This window comes from Branchiostoma belcheri, unplaced genomic scaffold (genome assembly GCF_001625305.1).
Source record: "Branchiostoma belcheri isolate BF01 breed outbred unplaced genomic scaffold, Haploidv18h27 scaffold36, whole genome shotgun sequence".
In the NCBI taxonomy this organism is placed as follows: Eukaryota; Metazoa; Chordata; class Leptocardii; order Amphioxiformes; family Branchiostomatidae; genus Branchiostoma; species Branchiostoma belcheri.
This window is the reverse complement of record NW_017803976.1, coordinates 322,136-347,980: the sequence shown is the minus strand read 5'-3', so window position 1 is coordinate 347,980 and position 25,845 is coordinate 322,136. Positions and strand designations below refer to the sequence as shown.

Here is a 25,845-nt window from a genome sequence, read left to right as displayed (position 1 = left end):
TCTTTCAATGCAGTGGTATCATTAAAAGTTCAAAATTCATTGTCAAAATTTTGAACCAGCCTGGTGTGTTGACTTCATGGCTCCTATCGTACCATTTTGGGCCATAATAGGATGCCTAGGCCTGTTTTTATTTTTATTTATTTTTCGCCCGCCCGCTCCATTATTTTTTGTAGAAAAATCCGTTAACCAAGAAATTAAATTGGTGTGGCCTAAGTAACTAAACAACATAATAACAACTAAATAACACTTGACTTTTCAGTACTGAAACATTTCAACTTAACATCTTCCATGATGGCTTTTAAAAGAGACAAAAGACAAAAAAAATGAATATCTAAAGACATACATGTATGGTGACAGTAGTGACCAAGTAGTTCTGCTGTGTTGCAAGTGGACTTTTGAAATCGATGGTCAAGAGTCAGCCTTAGATGTAAGTTACTGGTAGGCATCAAATTATGCAACGTAGCATTTGAATATCATTGTTACTTTTTAAAAACTGACAAAATGCTTTTGGTATCATTGATGTGTATAGCAGGCTACAGGAATGGGGATTAACAATATATATTATCTGTTAGGTTCACATGACTTGGAAATATACAGTCACCAATGCAAAATTTTCTTACACATGGTTAACTAATATTTTCAATTTCAATTTATTTATTCAACCAGTAATATACCACAACCCTGGCTAAAATGTCCCATGTTACAATGTGCCAGGTAGCCAGCTGTTCTTAGAAAGTGTGCTCGATTCTCTGTCTACTAACTGGCTTCTTCCATAATTAACAGAAAGTTTCTGCATGGATAAGTCCAAAGCAAGGTTAGTGTTGAAGTAATAGTTAATAAGGACGAAGACAACAGACAAGCTCACACCTACGCAACTTCTACCAACATCCAAACATGTTTTGAAAATGTACTTACTGGTATGCGCACCAATTTGAACACATTGAAGAGGGCCTGCAAGGGGGGGTCCCGACAACGCTCTACGCTGAATTCAAAAACCTCTCGATTACGCTTTACGATAAATTCCAAGTGGCTACAACGCATTACGTAGAATTAAAATGGTGAATACACTCTACGTTGAATTAGAGCGGTCCGGCTACGTTCTACGTAGAAATAAAATGGCCGATTACGCTCTACGGAAAAGGGCTTGTGGGCCCCCATTGAACGTGCGTATACCTAGCATGTTTTTGAATGCACATTTATTTGAATGTTGATGGAAATGACATCCTGCAATGCCGGTCTGTGAAAGTGTGAACTCAGGTATTATCCTCTTTAAGTGTTTGTTACAGACAGTAGTGACCTGTGCGTTCAGAAGTGCTATCTTTGGTTTATTTAGTTGTCCAGGCTACAGATGTGTGACTACAAGTCAGTTTGTATCTGGGCGAAACTTTGTCTTTGGCCTAGTATAAGATACATTGAGCATTAGTCAGCTATGTAAACAACAGTATGCCATACGGCGCTGTATATAGAGAGTTAATTGGTAACTTCCTATTTCATATTTCATATTTACCAGTCAGACAATTTTTTTCAATAAACATTAAACATCAGAATATATTTCACTTTTTTTCTAAATCCATGACAATTACGTTATCAACTTTTTCAAAAGATGCCTCTCTTTCATAATGGGTATAGTGAGTTCGTCAAATTTTGTACACAAAGTACTTGGAAGGCAGTACATGTACCAGTATCACTTTCAAATGTGATGACAAGTATGTGTAGGAGACTCAATCAAACTCTCAGTTCATCATTCATGGGCCAAATGTTGTCTTCGGCTACACATGTAAATTATCAGACAGTTCCACCACAAAACCTTTTCACCAGCAAGTACCAATCCACAATTCATTTTTCAACTATGCCAGGCTAGTTGCCAGCTCTATCATTGTAAAAGAATGCCTGCTCTTGACAGAGCAGTTGTGTTCCCGATTCTACAACTCTGCAACACCACACCGTTCCTCTCAAAGCTACAAACGTGCTCACCACTACTGAAACTACATTTGAACAATGCCCAAAAGTGCCTGATGACAGTATTTAAATTGCTGTTGTTGTGTTCACTGCAAGTGTGAGACAGGAAAGTCTCTTTCTCTCTACATCCATGTAAATCATGTCTATTCCTCCACTGTGCTCTAAGGGAGAATCCATTGTTTCACTGTGGGGATGGACCTTGAGAAATCATCCTACCAAAGCTATATCCACCAATTTTCAGGGATGTCTTCTAAATACGAGAAGCAGTTACGTAATCTTTTCCTAGAATAAAATCTTCCCTCTCTTCCAATCAAAAACCCTTCAAACAGTATCAGTCTTTCTCTGAGCAACAGTATCTTCACACCAGCCAAACCCTTCACCCTCTGTACATTTTCCTATTTGCTGGTTACATGAAACAAGGACATGAAACTACTACATGTAGTAGTAGTTTCCCCAAACTTCTAGCTGAGTTCGAAACCGGCGTTAGACTCCACGGCGTACAGTAGTTTGCTCCTCATGGTCTCTTCGTCCTGGAATTCGGGCAGTTTGAGCAGGTTCATGCAGGTACTGGCCGTGGGGAGTCTGTCCTCCTCAGGACCACCGTGGTGGATACAGAAGGCTGGGTACAACTCCTGGGGAGGGGAATTTTCTGTTAATTCACTTATTTTCAGTGTTTTCAGTCTGTATTTGAGACAATTCAGTAGTACAGTAATGTAGTAGTAATACATGGAACAAGCAAAATCATAATGAAAAAATTTAAACTGTTCTTCAACTCATAAATTTCAGTCACCAGAATTTTCGACTGAATCACTCAGTCTTCCTCAGCTATCAGTTAATTTAACAGTTGAAATTTTTTCATCGTGTAATTTACCAACTCAGATGAACTTTCATGCTGAAGCAAAATCATGATATCATGGATTTGTGTTTCATATGTAGTACAACTAAAAAATGTATCCATCAAAGATGGAGGTTTGGGGAAAATTGTCTGTCACGAGCAGCAAAATTCCGTCAAAAAGACTGATGCTAAGGCAACATCGACTTAATTTTATGGATGACATCCTCTGAAGACCCCCAAATAAGTGTGCACGGGCGAATAAAAAAAATTATGGCCAAAAATAAAAATGCTACTAAACTACAGGAACACAAAGCTGGTATTGTGAAATAGCGGCAGTACATAGCGATGTATATGACAAGCCGGCACATGCTGGCTTCTTGTGGAATTTATGAATCGGCACTGTACGCATGTACTGCATGAGTTCTTGAGTCGTGGAGCTTCGGAAGCCTAGGCCTGGGTGCCGTCCTCCATAGTTAGCTCCGGCTCTGTATTGTCCGGCTAACTACCATGGCCTAGAACCAGGCCAGAGCCTCGGAGGATGTGATTTTTCTTTTTTTTTTGAGAACAGGCAAAAATCAATGCGCGCGTGGATGTCAACCATAAAATTAAGGCAGTGTGGCCTAACTAGAAGTAACAACTGTTGTTAATAACTCTAACATTATAAAACACGTAGATACCTTGAAGCCCAGGAGTGGGGGCCGTGAACAGCTGGTGACAAACTTGAGCAGGTGTCGGCGCTGCCTGTTGGTAAACTCACGTACAACCTTCCAGAACGTCTCGATCACAGGATGTTCATCTGTGTAACCTCCTACACAACAAATAAACAAACAAACTAACACAGGATGTTCATCTGTGTAACCTCCTACACAACAAATAAACAAACAAACACAGGATGTTCATCTGTGTAACCTCCTACACAACAAACAAACAAACAAACAAACAAACAAACAAAGGATGTTCATCTGTGTAACCTCCTACACAACAAACAAACAAGCAAACAAACAAACACAGGATGTTCATCTGTGTAACCTCCTACACAACAAACAAACAATCACACTCAGGATGTTCATCTGTGTAACCTCCTATACAACAAATAAACAACAACAACAACTCCATTCAGCAAACAACTACAGTCAAACCTGCTAAAAACTTTTCAAGCTGGCCATCTGGCTATAATGACCACTTTTTCTCAGTCCCAAAATGTTTTCTTCCATGCCCAGACATTAAGTGACCTGTCCAAGAGGACCACTTCATCTGGGTCCCCTGGGTGGCCTTCTTGGGCAGAGTTAACTGTATAGAAATGTACTGTGTGCATCCCAGCATCCAACACTTTCAAGACAAGGAAAAACTATAGTCAAAAGACTCAAAACATTTCCAAGTTTCAATTGTTTTATGTGGGCTCTAGCTCCCCTACATTATAAGTTTGTATGTCAAGTTTAAGCCACTAGTTGTTCTTACCTGAATAGTTTGTATGCTTCCTAAGGTCAGCAACATCTATAGGCTGTTGGGAACCAGAAATCACCACCTTCAAAGGAAAGAAACATTTTCAAGATTCATTGGCTTGAAGATTGAAACTCTAGTCTAGTAAGAGTGATATTCTAGCATTCTGGCCTTCAACGAGGTCAACAGTTAGGGCTATTCCATTCTCAAAACTGTACGTAATTTTTTTTTAAATTTTGGCCACACCGATTTAATTTTATGGATGACATCCTCTGAAGACCCCCAAACTAGTGCGCGCGGGCGAATAAAAAAAAAATCAGGCCAAAAATAAAAATGCTACTAAACTACAGGAATACAAAGCTGGTATTGTGAATTTGCGACAGGACTTAGCGATGTATACGGCAAGCCGGCACATGCTGGCTTTTTGCGGTATTTATGAATCGGTACTGTACTTATGTACTGAGTTCTTGAGTCGTGGAGCTTCGAATTCGATAGCCTGGGTGCCCGGCTTCGTTTTGTCACTGACTACCATGGACTAACCAGGCCTAAGACTAGGCCAGAGCCTCGGTGGAGGTGATCTTTTTTTTTTTTTGGAGGGCGACAGGCCAAAATCAATGCGCGCGCGGATGTCATCCATAAAATTAAGTCAGTGTGGCCTTTTTAAAAATACAACCATGATAGTACAGAACAATATGATTATGTGGGGAGATATCATATAAATAGAAGATAAAGAGATCCGAGCTGCAGCTTCAGAAAATTATCAAATGAGGCAGCACCTATCAGACCCCAAGTGTTAAAAAGATGTTAAATTCATGTGCAAACCTGTAACTCTTGGTCATCAAACATTCGCAGCCACTCCAGGTTGACCACATCAGCTAGACCCTGTCTGAAGGACATGCAGTGGGCACGGATCTGGGGCGGGAGGGGGGCAGAGTAAGGAATATTTATAATGTATACTGTAACATGCATCAGACAATTTCATCAGAGGTAAACTTCACAAGTTTGCCTCAGTCAATTATGATACTGATTCAATGTCTCTCATTCACCACATTCACCTACATTTGTATATAAACCCAGTACATGGACCAGTGCAGGTTAGGTGCAGGTAGACATCAGAAATACCTGCACAGCTCCAATTTTACCTGCACTAACCTGCATATACCCAGTACATGGACCAGTGCAGGTTAGGTGCAGGTAGACATCAGAAATACCTGCACAGCTCCAATTTTACCTGCACTAACCTGCATATACCCAGTACATGGACCAGTGCAGGTTAGGTGCAGGTAGACATCAGAAATACCTACACCATGGGCTCCATTTTTATCTCCAATTTGTTGCACCCAGTACAACAATTTATGTCCTACCTGGGCCACGATTACGTTCGATACGGGTGTTCCGACCCGTGTGGGAACTAGCGGTACGGCCCGGGGTTTTTTTTACGCGTACGGCCCGGGCCTTCCAAATGTTCCATAGAACGATTCAAACGTGTTTCACCCTAACCGCATGCACCGCTGTCGCAAATTCGAATGCAAATGGAATTGATGTTGTTGCATTTTTTGGGTTTAGGGACACCAAATTGTTGCTTATTTCACATTGAAAGGCGTGTTTTCTTGGGTGGGTATGACATAAATAAAATACAACACGGTGTATTCCGCATCACCCTCGGTCCCAGCCCTCCCGTGGATCGGATCTCCCTCCGGCCTTCAGGCGATTCGACGCGCGGTCGGGCTGGTACCTCGGGTGATACGGAATACACCGTGTTGTATTCTATATGTATTATGAGCCCTGTGTTAGCTCCCAATTTTGATGAAAAGTTGACAAAGTGAAGATTGTTGTCCAGTGCTGACCTGTTTGTTGAGTCTATAGTCAGCCACCAGGTGGATGTACTGAATCCTGTTCTCTGATGTCACAGGGATGTTCTGACCACCAGGTTTCAGCTCTACAACCTAGAGGGAAAGTTATCAGTATGCTGTCTTAAGTTAGTTTCCAAATACTAGTACCTTCCAGTTTGAAGTCAGATATGATATGGATAGCAATATTTATAGGCATCATGTACACGATGTACATTTGAATTAGCTAGTGCAATAAAGAAATTGAAGGAATCAAAAGCTTACATACACTGCAATTATAACAACACACACCATAGTCAGACTATATTCTTGTATGTATACTGAACTCTTCTTTTAACATCTATTTGCTAATAAAGGGTTAATGCACTGCCCCGAGTTGTATATGGTGTCATAACTGCATGAGCAGCTGCCATAACCACCGAATAAACCACCGTGTGAGCGAAGCGAACGAGGTGGTTTATGAGGTGGTTATGGCAGCTGCCCATGCAGTTATGACACCATATACAACGAGGAAAAGGCAGTGCATTAAAATTATTATCATATAGCCTATCCAAACTGTCAATCAACACAATTCCTGTTTGAAATACAACAGCTTTAATATATATACATACATTAAAATACATTCGAATATATTATACGCTTTAAAACAAATATGGATAATTTCATTTAATGCAAATTGTAGTTTAAATGAAGCTAAACAAAAAAGTTTATTGGACAGAAAAATGCTACAAAGGTTTACAGAAAGAGTCGCATGCCCCTATACCCTATAACATAATGGTATCAGCCATAACACGACATGTGCTGTTATTCCGCCATAACAACACATGTGCTGTTATCGGGAAATAACAGCACGGGTATCCGGGCCTCTGATTGGTCCACGCCGTCCGGCTATATGATAATATATCATAATGCAACAAGAAGATACAGTTTGATTTTGTAATCTCATTCCAGTTACAGCTATTTTTTGAAAAACACTGTCTTCGAAATATCAACAGCAAAATATGACTACTTCAAACTTGTGATATCGGGCATTGAAATAGAAGAAAGAGCAAGTGTTGGTGACCTGTGCCTCTCCAAGGTCATTGTTGACAATGGTGAAGTTCAAGGCCAGGTCTGACACGTCTCCATCATAGTTCTTCAGGAACAACAGGTTTCTACAGGATGTAAAAAAGTCACATTTGGTATCATGATAATCAGTGTAACATACAAATATTAAGTACATATACCCCAATGGCTTGAACATCTAAAGTATTTATTAATAAAATCATCATTTTTTCTGATGTTATTTGCATACAGGACTATGTACTTTGTTTGATACTTTTATTAAGAATAGGCATGTACTGTTCACATCTGAAATACAATCTATGGAACATTTTTCAATGTCCTTTGATCTTTTCATCTCTTAAATGTGGCTCAACTTTCTCTTTGCTACCTAAGCCCATAACCAATACAAATTTGGTGCCTAACATATATTATATCACATACCCCTTTTTGTTCAAACCACCTGAAATCTTCAATAAAAGAAAACATTGCCATTGGGAATCATCAAGTGTCAGCCTCTGTAAATTATATGGCCACAGTTTTGCCCAGACCAGCCCTGCAAACAACATATCTTGCTTCTAAACCCTGGTAGTGCAGTGCAAAAATAGTAACAGATGCCCCATTTTCCATTGGGAAAGTCCCTTCCGTGTTTTGTATATGCCCTGAGTCTAAAAACCTCTGGACTTGAATTTGGACCTGGACCTGGACCTGAACATTAGGTAACCACTTGAAAGGGTAGGTTTTCTAACCTGTAGACTTCAGGGTCGAGTGACTGCAGCTGGTCGATGTCCACATGGTTGTGTTTACTGAGAATCTTGGACAGGAAGAAGCTGGCAAACGGGATCTCCACTAACATGTTCTCATACAGGGCCTGTGGAGCAGACATAGACAATTAAACTGTCATAACTATAGTACCTGGGTATTACTCTATATTCCAGTACATCTTAAGTCAAAAGTTAGCTGTTAATTAATGACAATAGACAAGGAAATGTCATGTTAGACCCGAGTACAATTAAACATATTTTTTTTCCATTTGTGTTTGTGTTGGAAAAACACAAAAGATCTGAAAGACTTACACATATTTCGTAACATTCAGCTAGTGAGGAAAATACATTAATAGGTAGCACACTCTAGCACAGAATGATAGCTACAAGATAGTTGAAGGGCTTAAAATTAAAGGTGTCCCGATGGCCACTGACCACTAAAATTTAGGCCTGGACAACTAAAATGACACTTTGGGACATTTGTGGGACAAAAGAAAAATAATCAACATCAGAATGTCAGCCCTTCTTTTGTTTATCAGGCACACATCCCGTCTTTTGGATCCGGAAAAGTCAACCAAATTTGCGGTCTACTCTGCAATTATGGTGCACCTGGGAGTCAGAACTAAAGCAAAATAAGGTTAATTCCAAGTTGAAGTCACACTGACAATACTTCCTGGAAAAACAGGTTGGGACAGTTCATCCTCACTTTGGGAGAACTGAAATTTATTTTCGGGACAGTGCTGTGACAATAGGAAGAAAAGTTAATTTAGAGGCCTGTAGTTATATTCGATAATTATGGTCTCACCTTTCCCAACATCCTGCCTAAGAAGTAGTAATGCCTGGCGTAGTGTTCCACAAGGAGTTCTGACGCGGGGTTTGGGTAGACCTGGCCGTCGTTGGTCGTACGGAAGAACCCGCGGTTTGGGTCGAACCCTGCCTTCAGGAGCTCGTGGAGAAACTCCCTAAAGATCCCGCCTCCGTCTATTCCTGCCTCCTCAAGACCCTGGAAGTTCACCAGGTTCACTCTCATTCTCTTCTTCAGGTTCGGTTCTGGAAATAGAAAATACACAGTAAGGCCTAGGAAAAAAATGACGTGTTTCCTGTTTCAGTCCTGAAAAAATAGCATCTTTTTTTTCAGTGATTGAACTTATCTACAGTGACACGATGCAGTTAAACAAAGTAAAACTTGTATGAGGACACTTATATTTTCAATGTCAATGTTAAAAAACTGGTTGTACAATCATGTTTCATCACTCACATGTCAGATCGTGGAGCTAGAAAAGGTTGATATGCTCAAAAAATTTATGTCCCTTGCAGGGTTCCACAAAAAAATAGGCAGGCTAGGGTTGGCAGGTTTTTTTAGGGTCAGTCGGGAAACAGGAAACACAACATTTTTTCCTAGGCCTTACTGTTAATAAGGAGGCCTATGTCTCTGGAGCAAAATTTCACAGTGGGAGGAAAATGGACATGTTTATGGAACTTAATCTTCACAGTGGTGGCCATTGCAGGGAAGGGGGAGCAAAAAACAAAGGATCAGATATTAAAGAGTATTTTAACTTCACAGTACACTGTAGTCAGCTCAACACGGAGTGGCTTTATCCAAGGTTTTTCAGCAATTACTTTCTACTGAAGACTCTAGCAAATTGACCAATATGAAGTTAAAAACCTATGTATGAAGATCATAGTTTTGTATAAAGATGATAGTTTTGCCAGGGCGAGCAGACATTACACAAATTACAGGCAGAATTTTGCAATTAATCTACTGTATAAATTAATAGCCAACAGAAAAAAGGATTTGAGCCTTGTCTGCTTTTCACATTGTTTGCTTACAATGAATTTTATATCACATCAAAACTGAGATTTTTAGCATACCGTTCTCTGGCGAGAGTTTGTCGTACGCGTCCTCGTAGATGTAGTTCCTCCTGATCATGACGTCGATGAGGCGAGAGTTTCCCCGCTCCAGGAAGAACATGGAGTCAGCCTGGTGCTCGTCTTTGTCCTTCAGAATCAGCTGCTGGAACAGCTGAAACAGCAAGGTCAAGGTCAAGGTCAAGTACATCCCAACAGGAAACCTTAGCTTATAGCCAAAAATACCATGAATTGGGATCTTGATCTTAGGCCACACCAATTCAATCTGTTGGTTTTTAGATTTAGGGCACAGCAAGTAATTTGTATGGATGACATCGGCACGCGCATTAATTTTCGCCTGATTTTGGAAAAAAACGCAAGAAATTTTGTTGCCTTCTGACGTCATGACAGTGGTCAACATGCCGAAAATGGGCAAAGATGCCTGTTGCCATGCCGGAAGGTGGATGGCAGATAACTATGAAGAGAGGAGACAAGAAAAGGCTCTGATTTAATGTTTTGTTTCTTACTTTGATGCAGTGATATGTGATGCTGGCTGTGTATATGTGATGTTCCCACTGAATCAAAACCGTTTGTACAATGATTGAGTCAAAATTTTGAATTGTAGGAACCTTGTTTTTTTCGGCCCGCCTTGTTTTTTTTCGCCCGCTCGCATTAGATTTGGAGTCTGCGGAGGATGTCATCCATAAAATTTACTTGCTGTGGCCTTTCCAAAGAAAAAAGATTCTGGTTCTGAATTAACTCAAATATGCTCATATTTTGCTCCCAACAGTTGAGAAAAGTCCTTTTCTTCCTAGTTGTTACAGTTTTTCCATCTATCAATGCAGCGGTTTGATTAAAAGTTCAAATTCAGTACTTAGATATTAAGCCAGCCTTTTGTGTTGACTTCATGGCTCCTATCGTAGCATTTGGGGCTATAATAGGATGCCTAGACCGGTCTTTGCTTCTTCTTTTTTTCTCCTTGTCGCTTCATATTTTTTCTGGAAATATCTGAGAACCAACAAATTGAATTGGTGTGGTCTTAATTCTACAGAAAATATTCACCATATTATGTTGATTAATTCACAACATATTACTTAAAACTTGGTAGAATCATTTTCATTAACAAAGAAATAGGTACTACTGACCTTGACCCTTTCCTCGAAGGGCACCACAAATGGTAGCTCCTTTAAGATGGTGAGTTGTCTAGTCTCCGTGACAGACAGTAAAGGAGCATCTTCATCTGTCAAGGAAAACAGAAGAATCAGGATAGCCAACTACAACTTCTAGTCATATCAAAATAACTATTGAATCAACAGTTTTTACAAACAACTTTTTGTACAGCCGAAAAAACTAGCCCAGAAGTTTATATCAAGAAAATTTCAAGTTACTGATAGTCAGTAGGACATGTCTAATAGTCAGGCGCTTCTTTCCAGCACCAATACCTGCACAGGGCAGCGCCCATCTCCATTCTAATAGCCCTTGGGCCACACAGTTGTGCAATCACTACAGCAGGGGGCTAGTCTTGTGGCAGTGGTATGTGCCAACATATAATATTGTATGAGAGATAGTAGATATCTGTGACACCTACCGTTAACATCCATGTCACTCCTGCCCAGCTGTACCAGACCTGGGAACGGCCTCCTTCTGCCAAACAGTGACATGGTCTGACCACGCTGCATGGCTGAGGGCTGTGTACAGTAACAGATATCAGCAAGGCAATGAGATTCTTAGGAAAGTACGACCCCTCCAAATATGTTTTACCTGTGGGTATATATGCTACATAGGAGGAAGGAAAGTAGGAAATTTTAAGCTTTTCGCTGGTGAATCACACCTTGGCTACTACTCATACATACAAAGTCCATGTATAATTTGTTTGTTTCGCATAACCGGTAAACTGCCTTTAGGTGTAACACACCAGTTTTGTACATGTAAGTACTGTAAGGTTTCAGCCACTCACACCGGGAAGGACCCCTACTCTTTTTGATAAGTGCGGTGGGTTCTTTAACGTGCGTGTCGTGTGGCTCGCCCCAAACACAGTACTGCCATTTAACGTCCTATCCGAGGGACGTCCCTAACCAAAGCTAGGTACTCATTTCCACCAGAGTGAATTGAGAAACGTCGTGAAAAGTAGCTTTCCCTGGGGCACAAGAACGGTGACATGGTAGGATTCAAACCCGGGACCTCTTGGTCCTGAGCCGAACACGCTACCATTTATGCCACACAACCTGGGCCCTACTAGGGTTTGGGTTGGCGTTAGGAAGGGCATCCAGCCGTAAAAATCTTGCTTCAACAAAAAGACTTGTACTTCGTGCAAGCACGTCTAATCCCCGGAAAAATGACGTTAAAACGGTAAAAAAAAAAGACACTTAGAATAATTGTACTGACCCTGGTAGCCTGTATGTTGACTCTGGTGGACAGCCAGTGGCCGTGTGGACAGAACCTCTGTCTGGTGTCACGTGCTTTCAACTGGGCAACTACATGGGTGATCACCTGTGGGAGGATAGAAGAAAATATTTAACTGCATTCATCTGCATTACAAACTTATCATAGCAGATAAAAAAGACTTACTGTTAAACTAGTCTAGGTATTTGGGACATGTGCCAAAGAAAAAAACAGTTTATACCAGGGCTCGAAATTCACTTTTGGGAATAGATGCACTGATGCACCCAACCTAAAAAATTGGGTGCACCATATAAGATAAACCTTTTGTCAGTGACACTGTTTTTGGTGTATCTTAATTCTTATTACCTGGATCTCTAACCTTCACCGATGTATTTGGGATACAATTTGTTTCATGATTTACATGTGACCTAAAAGTGTGAAAAAAAATGAAAATGACCTTGAACAGATGTGCCCAGTCTTCCGTCTGTCTCTGGAAGTCAAGGTCGGCCCCATCAGACACCTTGGCACCCACACTGTTCATGGCTTTCCTGTGAGCAACAATATTCAGGTTCAAAACAGTGTCCTTACCTATAGTCCTCCCCTACAGTAGGTTTAGTGTCAGGTATGGCCCTTACCTATAGTCCTCCCCTACAGTAGGTTTAGTGTCAGGTATAACCCTTACCTATAGTCCTCCCCTACAGTAGGTTTAGTGTCAGGTATGGCCCTTACCTATAGTCCTCCCCTACAGTAGGTTTAGTGTCAGGTATGGCCAGCTCTATGATGCCCACACACACGTCCCTCAGGACTGCGCTCATGGACACCAGCTCGGACAGGCGGAACGGCATGGCGTGGGAACGGTCTGCAACCAAGGGGAACCATGCAGTCAGAGATGGCAGACTTCAACCCAAGTCCGAAACACATACACACGGATAAATACAGACACATAGAGACATGAAAAAAAAAATCAACTAGAAAGGTAACGTTTGCAAAGCAAATGCATAATGTTTACCTTTGCATATGGTCCGATCTGTTAATTCTTACTCAAACACATTCTAGTACATGTGTATATGGTCAAACAGAAGTCTAAATCCCTCCTGCTATAAAATTGCAACATGATGTAACACAACACCAGTTACCAAGGTAACAGAGTAAACAGTCTGGATCAGGTCATTGAGGTCACTGTTTGGAGAAGAAGAAGAGGAAACGTAGCAAAAACAATGTTTTCCTTTGGTAAACATAACAATTCACGTTAAATCCAGAAAGGAAAGCAAAAATCTTTCCCTGCGGATCATACCTGGCTTCTCTGCATAGAAGTCGATGTCATGCAGGGACATGAGGGAATGGCTGAAGAGGGAACAGAACAGGGACAGCGGGGGGACGACTCGCTGGGCATCCTCAGGTGCCATGGGGATGCCACCTGCCAACAGCTGCAGCAGCTGCACCTTGGAGCTGATAAAGAAAAAATGAAGCCTCAGTCTGACATGTTCATCTACTCTTCCTTCTCCCCTCAATGTTTATTTGAGACAGGAAATCTACAGTCACTTTTGTATCTAATGTTGGAGGTACTGTTCGTCAATACTCCTTGCCTAGCTAATCAAACCTACATGTAACACTTTCAGTTGATAAATCTATTGTTTCCATCATTCCTTTTGGTGGGCTAATTTTCTCCCTGAGTCAAGCTTTAAGAATCCTGTTTACAGTTGTTCTTCAACTTGTTTGAGTCGTCAGTATAAACAGTTTTGTCTGAAGTACAGTAGGCCAACGTTGCATCAGAATTTTACCTGTTTCAGCCAATATCTTTGCCGACATAACATTTAGAAACTACAGACAGGATGTTAACCGTATATATATATGCAAATGCAACCTTATATGAGGCGTTCTGCCAAAGTGCTGTGCACAATACATTGTGGGTTTTGCGCAGTACATTCTGCCGATGTGCTGTACTTGGTATGGTGTAACTTTCAACGGTCCGCCTCAGTGCCAAGCACTAAAATGTAGCAATGATTATGTACTTTTTGTCACTTTTGCTGACTATATACATGTATATGTATTTTTGTAGTGTTTTGCATTAGTTACATAATTAAGGTTACTCAATTGCAATGACATAACATCACTCCCTGCTCACCCCGTGGCTGTTGTCTTGGTTGCACCCAACACTGCTGCATACAGCTGCCTCAGGAAGGCTCCGTTGAAGGCTAGTGTGTACAATAATCTGCAATACAACATCATAATCATAATCAGTGGCATGCTTTTATATCATAACCAGCCTGTGATAACGTTTGATACAGGTGTTCCGGACCGGGCCATACTTAACAGTACAGCCCGGGCTTCCATGGCTTCCATAGAATGATTCGAGCGCATTTCGCTCTAACCGCAAGTGCCACTTTCGAAAATTCGAAAACAGAATTTGTACGTTGGAATTGATGTTTTTGTGTTTTTTGGGTTTAGGGATGCCTAATCTTGGCTCATTTTGCATTTGAAAGACATGTTTTCTTGGGTGGGTATGACAGAGATAAAATACAACGCGGTGTATTCCGCATCGCCCTTGGTCCCGACTCTCCCGCGAGTCTGATCGCCCTCCAGCCTTCGGGCGATCCGACGCGCGGTCGGGCCGATACCTCAGGCTATACGGAATACACCGTGTTGTATTCTATATGAATATCACAAGGTGCACAAAATTATTCATATCATGTTTATTGATTTTGTTCATTGTACACTACTAAAATACATGGCAGTATCTTCTGCTGTTCTTCCTGAATAGACACTGAATTATGCATCTTAGGCCTCTTAACATTTCACAGTTACATGCCTGTAGCCAGGGGGGGTTCGGGCTCAAAGGTCCACTTTTTGTTCCACTTTTTATCTAAAGGTCCAAGATTTTTCTTTAAAAGATGGACTGATTCGTGTCACCAGCGAGGCTGGAATCGTAGGAAAACGGCTCACTTTGTCATAATGATTGAAAAAAGTTATCTCTGATTTTTTCTTTGTAATCCTCTCAAAACTGCATGAAATGTCCTTTCAGAAGGTTCATTTTTGAAAATTTTCCGGGGGAGCATGCCCCCAGACCCCCCTAGGAACCTCGCGCCTACGGTGCTCGCTGGTCCCTCAAGCAGTGGGAAGAACCCCCCATTCAGAATTCTGGCTACGGGCATGCATTACATTGTAATTAAAACAGGTATACCAACTGTTGTACCTGAACTTGTGGACCTGTAGGTTATGCCTGGCCATGAGGGTGTGTAAGATAGAACACAGGGCCAGCAGGGTGGGGTGGGACAGACCGCTGAAGATACAGCGCAGGAAACAGTTGATGTGGTTCCAGGACCCCAGCATGGCGATGCACTGTTCCCTCAGGGCCTGGGGGGAGTTCAGGCTGCCCGACTGGGGAGGATGAAGAATTTGTTTGTTTTGCTTAACTGGATAACTGGGAAGGACCCCTACTTTTTTTATAAGTGCGGTGGGTTCTTTGACCTGCAATGGTGTGGCTCTCCCCAAACACAGGACCTCTATGCTTAGATGGTTTACGTGTATGATACTGATATAAGCTACAAATTGCCCATGTTTTCTTGTGTTAAACTTAAAACTACGAAATGCATTGGCCTTTTGCAGAAAATGCTACAAGCAGTTCAAAGGCAAACAGCTCGTAAGTACAGTACTGCTGTGTAAAAAATGTACATTTTCATTTTTTTTGTCTTATGAGCTGTTATTGAATTGAAAATATCAAAGAGCAGCCAGTAATAGAGATGCCACAAAAGGTTTTTTTTGTGTGCTAAAGGTGTATGTATGTGCACATTACTGTGATACAGGTACATGTGGGAAGGGTACTTCCAAATAGACTAGTTTACAAAATCTACTCCTAGAGATACAATGTACATGTATGTATGTAAACAAACCAGTAGACTCAGTATCTCAAATAGTTGAAAACATGTACCTTTAAGAACATGGGGTCTAAGGTATCCATGTCTTCTTCTTCTGAGTCTGAGTCAGCTGCCTGGTGACTAGCGGCCCTCCCCACACTGGGTAATGTTGGCAGGAGAGTCTCTAACACATGCAGGTACGATGTCAGGGCTGACTGGTTCAACCTCTCTGTACACGTAGCAGAGAAAAACCATAACACTTTAACAGGGTAAGTTCTGTGGTGGTTCTTGTGGCTACGAATATTTTTTCAGGCTTAAAAAAGTCCGTAGTAAGGTGGATTTTTGGGCCGATTAAATGGAGACTCTGATAAATCGAGCAACTTGTCTCTAGGCTAGTTTCTGCACTGTTTCAAACGCCAAACATATGAATAAATGTGCTGATACTTGGCAGTATGTGTTAATACCATACAGATTGTCTTGTTCTAAATATTTCCTATTTTAATGCCCTGATATCGCTTTAGGGCACCTTTAATACATGCAAAATGGGCAAAACGATCACATAGAAATGGTTGAAAAGGTGGAGTAAGAACGCAGATATACATGTAAGAACATGAGTAGTGAATAGTAAATCGCATTCCTGAATAATAAGTACCCTAAAATGACTAAAACGAGAAAACTGGTTATTGGCTACCATTCATTCTCCCATTACTTGACCCTAATACACTTGGTTAATCAGTCAATCTTAAGACAAGATTAGCCTACTTGATTGTGGTACAAAAACATAGTTTTGGGAAGCAAAGGAGGCCGTATATGTGTTAATTGTCTGTTAATTTCATTGCTGAATGTAACAAGAGTAAGAATTTTGTACCTTAAGCAGGGCTCGAAATTAACAGTGTCCTGATGGCCAGTGACCACTAAAATTTAGGCTGGGACAAGTAAAAAGACACTTTTGGAAATTATTGGGACAAAAGAAAAATGATGAACATCACAATGTCAGCCTTTCTATTCTTTATTGGGCACACATCCCGGCTTTTGGCTCCAAATGTCCTGTCTACTCTGCAATTATAGCGCACCTGGGAGTCAGAACGTAAGCAAAATAAAGTTGACTTAAAGTTGAAGCCATACATGTAACTGTTACATACCTCCCGAAAAACAGGTTGGGACAGTTCATCCTCACTTTGGGACAATTAAAATTTATTTTTGGGACAGTGCTGGGACAATAGGAAGAAAAGTTAATTTCGAGACTTGCTTAAGGCTAATTTGCTTTCGACTTTCACTGCTAGTAAGTACTACGGTCTCTAATAAAATCCAGAACATGGAAATACACTCACCTACTTGACAATCTCCTAATTCTAACAAGGAATACAGCAACCAAGGAGATGGCTCCACCCTAGAATGACTGACAGGTGAAGACTCCCCCTCATTGGCTGGAACATCGTGATTGACAGGAGCCAATGCCTGTAAAAGGTCCTCAAATGGGAAGCCTTGTTTCCCACCAGCCATGGCCGGCAGGATGAAGTTTCTAACCTGCTCTGTGATTGGTTGAGTTAGAAGGTCCTTACACAAGGCCCACAGGACAGTATCTCTGGAAAGTTGATAAAGTGATGTTAAACATTGTTACAACAAAACATTTGCTGACATACAAAATATATTTGTGTGTGTCTACATACTTTATGAAGTCTCTGATAACCTCAATATTTAATCGAAAGCGTACTTATGTTGAAAAAAAACTAGGAACTTAATAAGTATCCTTACTCTAAAAATCCATATCAATTACTTAAGGCCACAGCAAGTAAATTTTATGGATGACATCCTCCGTATACTCATAATCTAATGCGAGGAGGCGAAAAAAAACAAGACGGGCCGAAAAAAAACAAGATTCCTAGATTTTAACATTTTGACTCGATCATTGTACAAATGGTTTTGATTCAGTGGGAACATCACATATACACAGCCAACATCACACATCACTGCATCAAAGTAGGAAACAAAACATTAAATCAGAGCCTTTTCTTGTCTCCTCTCTTCATAGTTATCTGTCATCCATCTTCCGGCATGGCAACAGACATCTTTGCCCATTTTCGGCATGTTAACCACTGTCAGAAGGCAACAAAATTTCTTTTTTTTTTTCCAAAATCAGGCGAAAATTAATGTGTGCGCTGTTGTCATCCATAAAAATTACTTGCTATGGCCTTATACATTATGACACAGAGAGCAAAGAAGTCAGCACCATATTGTAACCTTCTTACCTGTATGTGTCTTTGGCTTGCTGTGAGCTGATCAAAGTTAGTGGCTTTACTATAAACTCTAGTAAGGTAGCAGCAAGAGGGGTGGGAGGGTTGGTGGAGTGTTCAATGCTGTCAGGTATTCTACTGTTCACCAGAGACCCAACATGTCTGAAGTAACCTGTGGGGTAAAGATACAACAAGATGAACATTTTTGTGTTTTAATATGAATTTTTACATGTAAAAATGACAATCTACTAGTATCAATTTTAGATAGTGTTAAGTTAAAATAAAGTTATGTTGGTGAAGGTTAGACATCGAGGTAATAAGATACACCAAAAAACAGTTTCTAAAGCAACTGGATTTCCAAAAGTCATCTGGATAGTTTGACATAGAGTCCTTAAACTCTAGCCAAACAGTTTGTTTCTTAATTCCTCTAGCATTGTCAAATCACCTTTAATTCTTACTGTAACTATATAGGAAACCCATGGTTTCTTCCATTGTTTAATCATTTCTAACTCTTACCATGACTACACAGAAAATCCATGGTTTCTGATACTGTTAAAATCATCTCTAACTCTTACCATGACCACACAAAATCCATGGTTTCTGATACTGTCAAAATCATCTCTAACTCTTACCATGACTACACAGGTAATCCATGGTTTCTGACACTGTCGAATTATTTCTAACTCTTACCATGACTACACAGGTAATCCATGGTTTCTGATACTGTTAAGTCTAACTCTTACCATGACTACACAGGTAATCCATGGTTTCTGATACTGTTAAAATCATTTCTAACGCTCACCATGACTACACACTGTCAAAATCATCTCTAACTCTTACCATGACTACAAAATCCATTGTTTCTGACACTGTCAAAATCATCTCTAACTCTTACCATGACTACACAGGTAATCCATGGTTTCTGACACTGTTAAAATCATCTCTAACTCTTATCATGACTACACAGGTAATCCATGGTTTCTGATACTGTTAAGTCTAACTCTTACCATGACTACACAGGTAATCCATGGTTTCTGACACTGTTGAATTATTTTTAACTCTTACCATGACTACACACTGTCAAAATCATCTCTAACTCTTACCGTGACTACACATTGTTAAAATCTCTAACTCTTACCGTGACTACACAGGTAATCCATGGTTTCTGACACTGTTAAAATCATCTCTAACTCTTAGTCTTACCATGACTGCACAGGTAATCCATGGTTTCTAACACGACCATCTCTGACTGTTGGTGAGTGAGGAGGGAACTCTCCTGGTAGACTGCGGTGTCTGTAAACGTCTCTAACATCCGCAGGGGAACAGCAATGGGGCTACGGGACTCTGCTATCATCTCTAGGTACCTAAACAGAAACATAGTCATGTTTCACATAATTACAGTCAAGGTATGGTCAAATTTTTAAGGCACACACACACACATGCACACACACACACGCACACACACACATACACACACACACTCTCTCTCTTTCTCTCTTTGGACTTAGGACAGTGTAAGTCATGAGACAAGGCATCTAGATTTATAAACTTGATTGCTTCTGAAGCCAAGTACCAAAACAAACAAAAAATGCTGGTAAAAATATAACCTCTTTGGTTGATCAAGTTAATAATTAAGGCTTTTACATGCACATTGAAGACATCTACCTGTATCTGTATCTGTATAGCTGGTATAACCATTCGGTGTAACACACCAGCTACGTAGGCACGCGGCACGGCGGCAGCTGGCTATATTACACCGAACGACCTATTACACCCTTGAAAATCTAACTCTTAACATTGTTTAAAGCTATCTAATAATCTACCTGCTTTTAATTACATTTAGATATGGTAAACATGGATGTCAGTCTTACCAAGAAATAAAGTTTGAATGATTACTTAATCTAACCTTGAAGACAGCAGTAAGATCCGTTTGATCTGGTGAGTCCATGTGTCCTTCCCGATGGTACACACCAGACTGCCCACATTCTTCTTCTTCAGCAACAGCTGGCACAGTTTCACCTGGGAAGGGGAGTTTCCAGCAGGGTAAATTTCACTGTCAAGGTTAGAACATGTTCAAATGTTACCAGAAATGATGTACATCCTGGTGATGTAAGTACTTTTTTTGTGAACTCGTTTATTCTGTTACATATATAATACATGGGGTGGGGTCGTGTGTCTTGTGCCCTTGGGAAAGGCACTTTACATGACTTTCCTCACTTCACTCAGGTGTAAATGAGTACCTAGCTTTGCTTATATTATTAGGGACGTCCCTCGGATAGGACATTAAATGGAGGTCCAGTGTTTGGGAGAGCCACACCCCACACACGTTAAAGAACCCAACGCACTTATCAAAAAGAGTAGGGGACCTTCCCAGTGTGAGTGGTTCAAACCTTACAGTCTGGTCTCAGGTTTGACATGTTGAAGAGGTGATAGTCACCTGTTATGTCAATACTTCCACAAATGTAGTAAATCTTCATAAAATAAAATAAACACTAGAAAGGCCGACATTTGCTTGGGAGCAAATACAGCATACAATGTATTTCAGTCCATCTCCCTCCCACGCAAAAGTGGACTATTCCAAACTTACCCCAGTGCAAAACTGGCAAAGGTTCTCAAATTAATGAATTAAATAGTAGCTATATGAGAACAAAGATGCAACAACAAGTACTTTGAATCTCGAAAGCTTTACTAATCTTATTACAGGTATTAAAAAACTAACAATGATGAGATTTGATACATTTTGAAGGTCTTAGGCACATAAAATTGAATGTGTGGGTCATCACTCACCACTTAGGTGCAATGTGACCTCAGGTAACCCGCAGTGGAACACTGTTCCATGGATGGAACCGGCCATTCTTTAGATAGAACATGGAACGGGTATAGCACTTTTGGCCCTTTTTTTGCTGAAAATAGCCATTAAAGTCCCCCAAATGAGTCATTTGGAAGTGGTGTATGCCAAATACATGACTGCTATTCTGTAGACACACGTTCAAGGTACCCTTATACCGAATGTCATATCATTAAGTAAGTCAAGTCATATCATTTGGTTGTAATACCAGGGCTCAGGATCCAAAAATCCATTTTTTGTCGAAAAATGCCCCAAAAAACCTTCATAAAAATTTTTCAAAGGCATGTTTCAAAAAAATGAAAAAAACGTCTGGGGGTATTGGCCCACTCTACCTCCATGCCAAATATCAGGTCATTTGGCTGAATGATGGCGGAGTTGAATCCCTTTGAGTGTTTGGCAGGAGGAGAAGGAGGAGAAGGAGAAACATGAGGGAACACAATATATTTCATCCATACCATGGTATGGACTGAAATATAAATACATATGTCCTGTGACCGTCTATGTCCTGTGTGCTACCATGACTAACAGCTAGACTGACCAATCTAGCTGTCTGTGTCCTGTATACTGACCAGTCTGTCTGTGTGCTGTATACTGACCAGTCTGTCTGTGTCCTGTATACTGACCAGTCTGTCTGTGTCCTGTATACTGACCAGTCTGTCTGTGTCCTGTATACTGACCAGTCTGTCTGTGCCCTGTATACTGACCAGTCTGTCTGTGTCCTGTATACTGACCAGTCTGTCTGTGTGCTGTATACTGACCAGTCTGTCTGTGTCCTGTTGTTGTGTGTAGAAGAACAGCAGCCTCCTGGCCAGCCAGGACAGGTTACTTGGGTCAGGGGTGACCTGTCCCCTCTCCATGTCTGTCATACAGGCATCATACAGCATCCTCTGGTGGTCTTTCTGTGGGAGGGAATTTCAACAGGTCTTAGTAAGGACATACTACCACCATTGACTATTCATCTAAGACATTCTAGTGACATGTAACAATCTGATTGAACCTACGAAAATAATGTGTTTCTGATTGCGGTCCTGAAGAAATTAGGTTTGGTTGATTATTATTATGTTTACCAAAGGAAAATAAACATAATGTTTTTGCTCTGTTTTTTCTTCTTCCATTCCAAACAAATAAGGTCAATGACCTGAGCCAGATGTTTGTCACCATGGTAACTAGTGTTGGGTTACAACATGTTGCAATTTCATAGCAGGAGGGATTTAGACACAATTGTGTTTGAGTAAGAATTAACAGAGCAGACCATATGTCCAAGGTTAATATTATGCATTTGCTTTGCAAATGTTACCTTTCTAGTTTTTCTTTTTATATATAATAGGTTTTTTATTTTTTTTTGTTACCTGTTCGTTCCTGACCCACATGGCCCGTGCGTAAGACTGGATAGTGATGCTGGCATTCTGACGTCTTCTCTGCTCCTGTAACAGTGGGAATATACACGTAAAAGGAAGTGAATGGGCATCATCAAAAAGTACTAAACTGTTTTAGACCCAAAGTTCAAAGTCTTTCAAGGTTTACATTCTACATGACTGTAGTTGTTAACTGTAGTTGACTGTAGTTGTTGTAGTTGTTGTTTTATGTTTTATTAATATGGGCCTTGATCCTCATTCATCATAAATAACCCTTACCATGCCCGTAGCCAGAGGGGTCGGGGGGTCCACTTTTTGGTCCACTTTTTATCTAATGGGTCCAAGATTTCTCTTTAGATGGACTGATCTTGTGCAAGCACGTCTAACCTCGGAAGACGGGGAACAACAGACGATAAACCGGACAGTGAGTGAGTGAGTGAGTGATTCGTATCATCAGCGGGCCTGGCAGGATATAAAAACTGCCTACTTTGTAATTGAATAAAAAAGTTATCTCTGATTTTTTTCTCTGAAATCCTCTCAAAAATGCACGAAATGTCATTTCAGAAGTTTCGTTTTTCAAAATTTTCCGGGGGAGTATACCCCCTTATATCATACCTGGGCCGCGATAACGTTCGATAACGGGTTCTGGACCAGGCCGTACTTTACGGGACGGCCCGGTCCGGAACCCGTTATCGAACGCTTTCATGGCTTCCATAAAACGATTCGAACGCGTTTCGCCCTACCCACTTGTGCCCCTTTCGAAAATTCGAATACAGAATCCGGACGTTGGAATTGATGTTGTTGCATTTTAGGGTTTAGTGGCACCAACTTTTGGCTCATCTTGCACTGAAAGGCGTGTTTTCTTGGGTGGGTATGACATAAATAAAATACAACACGGTGTATTCCGCATCGCCCTCGGTCCCGGCCCTCCTGCGAGTCGGATCGCCCTCCGGCCTGCGGGCGATCCGACCCGCGGTCGGGCCGATACCTCGGGCGATACGGAATACCCCGTGTTGTATTCTATATGGACACTCCTTATATTATATAGGAACCTACTGCACTCGCTGGTCCCTCAAGCAGTGGGAAGAACCCCCCATTCAAAATCCTGGCTACGGGCATGCTTACCTCTCTTTTCTCTCTTTCCACCTGAGCTCTCTTCAGTAGTACATCCCGGGGTTCCTGAAAAGAACACAACAAGGTGTAACCAAAGGTGTTATAGGCATGGTTATTACCTCCGGGGAAGGAGATATCCTTCCGCGAGGAGGTTTTACTATGGTTCGAAACATTTCTGTCAGCAGCTGTTTCTCGCGATCGGCTGGACGGATTTGTCTGTGGTTCGGTATACGTATTGCTATTGGGCTACAGATGATGCAGAACGTTTTTGTTTAATTGCATATGTGTTTATGGGCGTCGAAATAAAAGGTTTTTAAGTGCTCCGGACACCCCCGCCATGCTGAAAATGGTAATTACCATGTTGTTAAGGAATGGGGCGGTTGCAGTTTTGGGTCTTAGCATTCAAAAGGGGTCAAACAGAGGGGTGTCTGGTTCCGATAAAAATTTTGGGTGACGGCGCAGCAATGACGGCGCGGGATGACGGCGGGGGTAATGGCGCGGGTGACGGTGCAGGCTGTCAGACTGTGAGACACGTTAATCAACAGTCCATACCGAACCAACCGTCAGTAGCCATCAAACACATACAAACATATTACGCACATAACTTTCATACTACACACAAACAAATAACCTAAACCAATAGAACACAAAAAAACCCGGAGGTTTGAAATCTACGATTTCCCTTGTTTATCTTATTTTAGAACACACATGGAAACATCCTTACATTTTATGAGTGATTGAAATCATAGCAATTAGATAATTACAAAAGATACGTAGTTGACGGCAATGAAGTTATAGTCAACACGAACTGATGCAGAAATTAGCGTAAGGCAGTTTGGTTTATAGATTATAATGTCTACAAAATGTATAATATTTTTCAAGTCATAATGCCCCCCTCCCCACTACGTGAAATTATAATTTTGCTTCTCGAAACCAAAAGCAGAAAATTATGCCGTGGTGTGATCAGATGTATGCAGAAGTCCACGACACATCCTTACCTTCCTGCTCGCTCCACCTAACGCTACGGTAGGTCTTGTTCGGAAATCTCCACTGAAACCACTGAAACTTGAAGTGTACATCTTATTCTCCTAGACACAGGGACATCGGAAGTCAGCTTGTTTACGCTTAAAATAACGTCGCACACAGTTCAGATCTCGATATCCAGCCCTTCGAAAGTAAAAGAAATATCCGTGCTGGCTCAAGTAACACCTTAGTGTTTAAAAAGCTGAGTAACTTGTCTTAGAACTTGCTAGAAACGTATTGTCTTGTCGTCTTCTTCTGTTTACAACCACGGAGATGTGAAACTCTCCCTCATTGGCTGAAAGGACGGGTCAGGTCAAATTGAACCAATCAAAATGTAGGTTATAAATTGTTGTGTATGTGAGGGAACACCGCATGTTTTGATGGCGTCACATCAAAAATGCACCATCACGATGACGTCTTCGTGATGACGCAATACACCTGCCGCAAAGTTTCGTCGTAATGGATGATGTCACATACATGTAGTACGTAGAAATATAAAAGGGCATTCAAAGGGCGACTAAAGCTGATCACTACACTGTAATAATAGAACAAGAAGACAAAGCGACATTTTGAAATGAATCATTTCATATGCATGTTTTTCTTCTCAGTCTGTGACGCACGGGGGCATAGCAATCGTGGTCAGCAAGTAAATTTTATGGATGACATCCTCCTAATGCGATTGGGCGAAAAAAACAAGGCGGGCCAAAAAAAGAAAGATTTCTACATTTTAAAATTTTGACATCATATTAAAGTTAAACAAAATGGTAAATATATTGTGCTAAGTTTACTGCCAACAATTACAACATCCATTGTCACTGAAAAAATAAAAGTTTTCAATCATTGTATTGATGGTTTTGATTCAGGAACATCATATATAAAAGGAATGAAATACATCACTACATCAAAGACAAAACATCAAATCAGAGCCTTTTCTTATCTCCTCTTTTCATCACCATTTACCTGGCTTCCACGTTTCGGCATGGCAACAGACATGTTTGCCCATAATTTTGGCACGTTGACCACTGTCAGAAGGCAACAAAATTTATTTTTTTATCCAAAATCAGGCGAAAATCAATGCGCGCGCTAATTCATGCAGATGAGGACGTCATTTGCATACATTTATAATTCATCAGTCGTAAAGGTTATCTGGATAAGGTATGGGGTCGTGTAGCTCTAGTTGGATATCGGCCAGAAAAGGTGCTTATTTTCTCGTTACAGCGCAATTGGAGCAAAGAACACACTATCCGGATGGATATATGATAGTTGTAACTTTACTTTATATTTCTCCGCATAATGACA

At 40.9% G+C, this 25,845-nt stretch overlaps 1 protein-coding gene across 3 annotated transcripts; it reads right to left on the bottom strand.

Moving 5' to 3' along the window:
• Nucleotides 1–223: 223 nt before the first annotated feature.
• Nucleotides 224–24,967, bottom strand: LOC109476110 (ubiquitin-protein ligase E3C-like). Of its 3 annotated transcripts, XM_019776988.1 has the most exons (26): nt 24,522–24,967; nt 23,536–23,589; nt 22,405–22,479; nt 21,814–21,954; nt 20,114–20,226; nt 19,411–19,571; nt 18,223–18,379; nt 17,305–17,558; nt 16,048–16,202; nt 15,313–15,497; nt 14,245–14,331; nt 13,414–13,568; nt 12,849–12,978; nt 12,577–12,667; nt 12,123–12,227; nt 11,326–11,425; nt 10,883–10,977; nt 9,762–9,912; nt 8,695–8,939; nt 7,875–7,996; nt 7,148–7,238; nt 6,082–6,180; nt 5,057–5,146; nt 4,253–4,319; nt 3,472–3,602; nt 225–2,591 (listed from the first exon to the last, which is right to left on the bottom strand). In XM_019776988.1, the coding sequence occupies exons 1-26, from the start codon at nt 24,600–24,602 to the stop codon at nt 2,421–2,423; spliced, it is 3,306 nt and encodes a 1,101-aa protein (XP_019632547.1). In that variant the 5' UTR covers nt 24,603–24,967; the 3' UTR covers nt 225–2,420. The 3 variants fall into 3 exon arrangements, with proteins under 3 accessions (XP_019632549.1, XP_019632548.1, XP_019632547.1); XM_019776990.1 differs by lacking the exons at nt 21,814–21,954; nt 22,405–22,479; nt 23,536–23,589; nt 24,522–24,967 and adding an exon at nt 21,652–21,803 and having other exon boundaries at nt 224–2,591; XM_019776989.1 differs by lacking the exons at nt 19,411–19,571; nt 20,114–20,226; nt 21,814–21,954; ... (1 more) ...; nt 23,536–23,589; nt 24,522–24,967 and adding an exon at nt 18,840–18,867 and having other exon boundaries at nt 224–2,591.
• Between the last annotated feature and the right edge of the window lie 878 nt (nt 24,968–25,845).